The 6,786-nt window shown below is 44.8% G+C and overlaps 1 protein-coding gene across 1 annotated transcript; it reads right to left on the bottom strand.

Moving 5' to 3' along the window:
* Positions 1 to 463: 463 nt before the first annotated feature.
* Positions 464 to 4,722, bottom strand: LOC124667692 (beta-1,2-xylosyltransferase XYXT1-like). Its single transcript, XM_047204946.1, has 5 exons — positions 4,341 to 4,722; positions 4,106 to 4,153; positions 3,801 to 3,926; positions 3,616 to 3,690; positions 464 to 1,793 (listed from the first exon to the last, which is right to left on the bottom strand). The coding sequence occupies exons 1-5, from the start codon at positions 4,513 to 4,515 to the stop codon at positions 631 to 633; spliced, it is 1,587 nt and encodes a 528-aa protein (XP_047060902.1). The 5' UTR covers positions 4,516 to 4,722; the 3' UTR covers positions 464 to 630.
* Between the last annotated feature and the right edge of the window lie 2,064 nt (positions 4,723 to 6,786).

Below are 6,786 nucleotides of genomic sequence, written 5' to 3'. Positions count from 1 at the left end.
TGGTGCTACCGGGGAAGACAGACGCTGAGACTCTGGAGGCTCTTGCATGCCGGGAGGCGCTCTCCCTGGCGCAGGACATAAACGCTCGAAGGATTCGCGTGGCGAGTGATTGCCTGAACGTGGTGCGAAGCACGAACCAGGGTACCATGGGAGCTTACGCACACGTTGTGCGGGAGTTCAAGGAGACGGCTCGAGAGCTTGATGAGGTGGTCGTTGTCCATGAATGTAGGGTATCGAATAAGGAAGCTCACAATCTAGCTAGAAGTAGTGTGCTCCTAGAGCACGGTCGCCATGTTTGGCTGTTGGCGCCCCGGTGGGCGTTTGTATCCCTAGTGTGATTCATTAATCACACTATTTAGTCTCAAAAAAAAAAAAAAAAAAAGCTGACGCTTGCTTCAGGTGCTTCAAGCGCTTCAGGGTCGCTGACATGTTGAGTGATTCTTTTATCGATGTACACCATCTCTGTTCAAAAACCTTCATTTTCTATTCACTCCATGCACATAAATAAACCAAGGAATATGCCAGCAATGCTCCTATATATGTATGCTCTGGATCTGTAAAATGCCCGGTATATGTACTACTAGTAGTAAAAAAATAAAAAAGAATCCTCTTGGCGGACACAATGTCTAGCTACTGCTGCCGGAGATGGTCGAGCGCCAGCTCGAGCGTGGGCGCGAACCGCTCAAGGTCGAGCTTGACGTCCTGCTTGCCCAGGTAGTACTCGGCGACCTTGTCCCAGCCGCTCCGGTGCACCGACTCCGGGTCCTTGATCACCGGGTGGTCCGGCCCGAGCATCTCCAGCAGCGTGCTCTCCTGCGCCGTGATGCTGTACTCCAGGTACCTCAGCTCCATGTCCACGATGGGGTCCCCGAAGTCCAGCTTCGCCAGCGGCTCCATCTTCCCGTACGGCACCACCTGGATCACCACCGCCCCCTTGGGTAGGAACACGGCGTTGGTCAGCCCGGCGCCGTGCACCCCCATCAGCACGTCGAACGAGTTCACCGACCTGGCCAGCTCTTCCACATGCACGCCGAACCGCGGGTCCGAAATGGCCACCTCGAACCCGGCGTCCTCCGCCGCCTTCACGATCTCCGGGACGTTAACGATCTTCCGGTAGTGGCCCCGGTGCAGCAGCATCAGCCGCGGCTTCTTCTCCGGCGTCTGCTTCAGGCTGATGGGCGCGGACCGGGGGAGCGAGTACGTCTCGCGGAGGAAGGCGGTGAAGTCGGTCATGGTGAGACGCTGGCCGTCGGGGGAGAACTCCGGCACGATGTCGAACTCCTTGTGCATGCGCAGGCCCACTGTAACGCGCGGGAAGCACCTGATTTTATCGTCCTTGTCGAGGTCCACGGCGTCGTACTTGGAGAGCCGCCGCACGACGGCCTCGTACTTGCCGAGCCACCATGGCTGGATGTTGCTCACCAGGAGCTGCACCTCGCCGCCGTAACGCCGCGACGCCACGAACAGCGGCACCAGCGCGTCGCTGAAGTCGTGCCAGTAGTTGCCCGTGAGCCCGCCGAGCGCGAAAACGATGGCCGGGACGTGGTGCCTCACCGTGCACGCCGGCGCCGGGGACGACGCCGAGGTGGAGTCGAGCTGCGTGACCGTCACCTCCGGGATGCCGGACATGGTGCGACGGATGTAGGGCTTGATCGTCCACTCGCGGCGCTCTGTGAAGGACGTCGCCGGGACCAGGGTGACTGTGTGCGCCGTGCCGTTGGTGCGGACGTCGCCGAAGACATCGCAGGTGTCGGAGTAGGGGCCCGCCGTGGTGAGCACCACCTTGCCGTTGTCTGTTGAACACACAAAAAAAGAGTATGATTAAATTACCGTGTGCTTTATCAGCTTCATTCATCATTGAGCATTACATTGTTGGGAGATATATATGACTCGATAATTGTGTTTTTTGTTGATCAAATCAAATTAACTGATGCGTGTAGCCCAAATAACTGAAGACTGAAATAACATTTCTCTTCAGCATCCAGAGTCCAGACAACGCACTAGTGTTTGCAAAACGTTCACGGTCAGTAGAAAAGTGAAGAAGAAACATTTATTTGCTTCCTCTGATGCTGGAAACTTTTGGTCCCTGAAGTGGCCAAACCGTCGACTAATTTTGTGCTGACAAGTCCCTAAAGTGATTGAAACATTGTGTCCTACCAAGACTTTCCTAAGACAAGTTTGGTATTGTTAGGTACTTAGGTCCGATAGTTGAAACTCTACAACACAAAGTGGTCTGGACTTGGTCATTTCTCCCATTGAAAAGATCTTTTCTTTTGAGAAAGCTTTGAAAGAACTTTAACAATGACTCCAAAGAAAGAAAGAAAACATGACATTGAATGTTTTCTCTTTCTTAAAACTCAGGTAGTCCGAGGAAATAATCGGATAAAGATTGAACAATTCATTCTATGACAAAGATTTACTAGGAAATTCCACGCAAAAAATAGTACAAAATAGAGAAAAACAACAACGTAAAATTGTAGGACATGTCATTTTTTTTTTGGAAAATGACCAATACTCCAGAAAAGTTACTAAAATATGGAATTGTTATATATGAATCAAAATTCAAAATAAACCAAAAAAAAATAGTCATTATTTTCCAAAACCCTACCAAAATTCTTGGCTTCCACCAAAAATATCGTAACTAAGGATTTTCTAAATTCGAGAACTGAATGCTAGCTTAATGGCAAGCCTTACGAGTGCGCAACTAGGCCACCTAGGTTCGAGTCCCAAGGGAGACCAAGTTAAATGGGGTGTCATTTAGCGCGTATAAATCCAATGCTGGAGAGGTCTCATCGTCTATCTAACAACGTATAGCCAAGGCCCAAGGGAGGAAATCTTCCCCCGTTAGTCAACGTTTTAGCCAAGGGAGCAAATCTTCCCCCGTTCTAAATTCCTATATTTTGTATTATCATGTTCTTCCTAAGAAGTCTGATTTTTTCTTACTTTTATTTTTTATTTACTTATATTTCATATTTTTGTCAAAAGCTATCGTGTGAAGCCGCCACCACATCACCGTGAAAAGAAGACAACTAGCAATGCAGCATTTCATAGGAATTAAAAACAAGGGAATGGCTATCCAAATACTAGTGACCAATCACGTACATACGATGTGTAAAACCAGGACATACCAGCGACGAAAGAGCAAAAATAAAATCCAATTGGTATACAACTTACTGGTGGCATGGTGGGTAATTGTATATGAACTTTCGGGGTAGTTTTCATAACGTACCAAACTAAACCAAACTTTAAGGTATAGATATAGATATAGATATAGATATAGATATATTCATGTTCTTCCTGAGAATTCTAATTTTTTCTTCACATTTACTCTTATTTTTCATATTTTTTTTTTGTCAAAACCAATGCTATAAGCTGCCACGTGCGAAGTCGCCACCACATCACCGTGAAAAAAAAGGACAACTGCCAATGTAGCAAGGGACTAAGTTTCATAGGGATTAAAAAAAGGGAATGGTGGTCCAAATACTTGTGACCAAACACGTACATACGTTCCAAAGCTAGTCGAATCGAATCAAAGAATATTTATAGTCGGAACAGGAACTAATGGAATCATCCCATGTTGCTAGTCTAATCAGGGCAAAGAAGCATCGGACATACCGAACGGTTTGGCAGCCGTGTCGTCCCTTTTCGGGGGCTCCTCCGTCACCACAGCTTTCGGCCGCCATTCCTGCTCTGCAATTGGCAAGACAACAGCTCTCTTTCGTTCATTCCTGCGTCCATCCATGTGACCGAAAGCAGGAAAGATATTGTTATGGGCTCGGCTAAAAGCCATTGATGTTTACCCGGCTGCTGCTGATCATCCTGGTTGCTGTCGCCAGAGGTGTCCTGATGCTGATGATGATCGGCGGAGGGTTCTGCGGGTGCCGTCGTCTCCGTCTTCTCCTCTCCTCCATCCTCCTGCGCTAATCCTGGTTTCACCATGATCAACGTACGGGTCAGAGGCCAAATTGATTACCAGCGAGGCGACGAGAGACACGCCTCCATCGCCGTTCGCAACAGGTTGACTTGGTTCTTTGTCGGCGTCGTCATTATTGAAGCAAAAAAACTCGAATTGGAGTTAGAATTACAGAGGATGGATCCTCCTCACCTGTTTCGCCGGGAGCCTTGATGGCCTGCTTGCTTATCGCGGCAACATCTGCATATGGTCGGAAAAGCAAGAACCGACCGATCAGCTCGATCATGGAGTTGAAACAAGCAGCAAGAAATTATAATTTAATTCAGTCGTATATGTATGCCGAGACATGCATGGTTCAATAAAACAGTGTTCTAACAGCATAGTAATACTCTCTTTGAAACTGGTACAGTAGATGGAAATTGCGTACCATCGGGGGAGGTGACGACGGCGCCGAAGCGCTGAGATTGTTGTGAGACGACGGCGTAGGTGAGGAGGACGAGGAGGAAGCCGGCGACGAAGCCGACGTTGAGGAACCTCTGCGCCCAGCCCTTGGGTCCCTTCGCCGCCGTAGCCGACGTCGGCAGCTTCCCGTCGCTGCCCATACCCCTTCTTCTCCACTACTCTGATCTCCTCTCTATCTATCCCAGTAGCCTAATTAATCCACCTATAGATGACACAGCCGCGTCTCGTGTCTACGACCAGACCTGTTCTTCCGCGACCACCAGCCGCTGGTCGACGGGTTGTGTGCACGGCGAAGTTTCTTCTCTGTATGCCTACTCCCTGTTTCTTCCTCGCAGGTGAGATGGACGGACAGGGACAAAAGCAGTGTAGCAATTGGCTTGGTGCGCCAAACCGCTGCTTTTGTACCAATCTGACCAGGCTGGTCTTCTTACACTTACGCCCTCCGCCATGCCGTAAATCACTCACTCGGTTGACCCGTGATGACGGCCATAAATATATGATTGGGCGTTTACCTGTCTGCCAGAACTCGGTTGGAACGTTTGTCCAGGCTTAAATAAACAAGGAACGAAGATAGGGTTAGAGGAATTAGCAGCACCGACTCGATAATGTCTTGAACGTGGCGTCTAGATACGTGTCATTTCGTATTTGAAGAATGCTGTCATGGCGGCGCATCACTTTTTTTTTCCCGAACACATGCATGATTGGGCCTTTTACATGTCAGCCAGTACTTGGCAGACACGTCTGTTGGGACTAAATAAACATCGAATGGAAATACAGTTAGGAGATGTATGAGCACCGACCATGTTAGTCCGTTCCTTTTGGCCACGCATCTAGAATTCTAATAGTTGAACCATGTTGGTCTGTTGGAACATGATGTTTGTGTCCAACAAGCATAACGATGACCAGATGCAAGAACTTGAACATGATGTTTGTCATTAACATCATCTAACAGTTGAACGGTGTTCAACTTGTTGTTTTTTGTTGTTGGTGGTGAAAAAATTAGCTTGTTTCGTTATGTTGAACATAATTTCATAGTATTTTAATGATAACGATGGTGAACCAATTAGTTAGTTTCTATGTGTTCAACATAATTTGTTGATGGTGTCAATAATAAATTCCAGCAAAAGATTTTTTGTATCATATTGCTATTAAATTGAATAATACATTAAAAAAATTATTCTGAAAATTAATTTAGTGGTGTTCCACCGAGATTGTACGCCCCTCGTATTTATGTTACTAGTGGCATTCCACGTACACTTTACTAGTATATGAGAATTACTAGTGGCATGTCTATGGCACGCCACTAGTAACAAAAACGAGTGGCGACATATCAGTTGTGTGCCACAACAAGCCACTAGTGGTGATTTTTGTACACCATTAGTAGGATATTTCCTACTAATAGTAAAATGGTTGATGAATTGAATGTTAAATAAGTATGCAACTTATTCGAGAAAAAAAATGTTTACTCGATGTTGTTTGGATAATGTCAAATATCACAAAGCTACCTGACATCATGACAAACAACTTTGGAGGAAGATGAAGGAAAACCAAGCATCTAGACCACTCAAGTGTGAAACATTATATGGATGTCCCAACCAACAACTCGGGACATAATTCAAGAATAGTTATAATTGAAATGCCAGTTTTAATTACACTTATGTTAAACAAAATATATCCAATTTTACATATTTTATATCTCAATGTACACCTACCTGTTGATATTTTATCTCATTTGAACAAACAATAGAAAATATATTTTGAATAATGCAAAATCATAAATTATAATAACTTAATTGGCTCAACACTAGATACACCATGGGGATCTTTGTGCAACAACCTCAAGAAAATTCATCAATGCTTTCACTGATTAACATCTTTGGAATCCATGAAGCCCATCTCATTGATCTTGAAGCAGCAAAGAATAAGATTAGCCACTTTGATAGTTGATTCTTATAAAAAAAATTGGTGCGGAAATCAGCCTAATGCATGGTTCATAGAAATTAGCAAACTTAGCATGTTATTTTAATAATTGTTACAAACTTTTAGACTTGCGGTTTGCAATCATCCAAATGGTTCAGAATGAGAATTCATAACCCAAAATACTATGTAACATTATTAAATTTTCGTTCAATGTTCTCTAAGATGTTTGTTTCAAAACAAATTACAAAGACAAACTTTTTCCAATATATGCACTTATTTTGACATTTTAAAATAAACCACATACCCGCAGCTCTTGCAAAATATTATTCATGCAACATTTTGGAATCTTTTATTTATGATACATGTTTGAAATAAACTAGTATATGATAATTTATTGGTAAAATGTGGCATTGATCATATATTTAAACAAAACATACATATATTATATGATTTCAGCACCCATTACTGAACTCCTATTATTTCTTAAAGCT

This window comes from Lolium rigidum, chromosome 6 (assembly GCF_022539505.1).
Source record: "Lolium rigidum isolate FL_2022 chromosome 6, APGP_CSIRO_Lrig_0.1, whole genome shotgun sequence".
Lineage (NCBI taxonomy): Eukaryota > Viridiplantae > Streptophyta > Magnoliopsida > Poales > Poaceae > Lolium > Lolium rigidum.
This window is presented reverse-complemented; position numbering and strand designations above follow the sequence as displayed.

Bases quoted from the DNA above. Each gene is read 5' to 3' on its own strand.
- LOC124667692 (XM_047204946.1), bottom strand. From the start codon at position 4,515: ATGGGCAGCGACGGGAAGCTGCCGACGTCGGCTACGGCGGCGAAGGGA. The intron at 3,691-3,800 runs GTAAACATCAAT...TGCCAATTGCAG, and splicing joins GGATGATCAGCAGCAGCCGG to AGCAGGAATGGCGGCCGAAA. The intron at 1,794-3,615 runs GTATGTCCGATG...TGTGTTCAACAG, and splicing joins CACGGCTGCCAAACCGTTCG to ACAACGGCAAGGTGGTGCTC.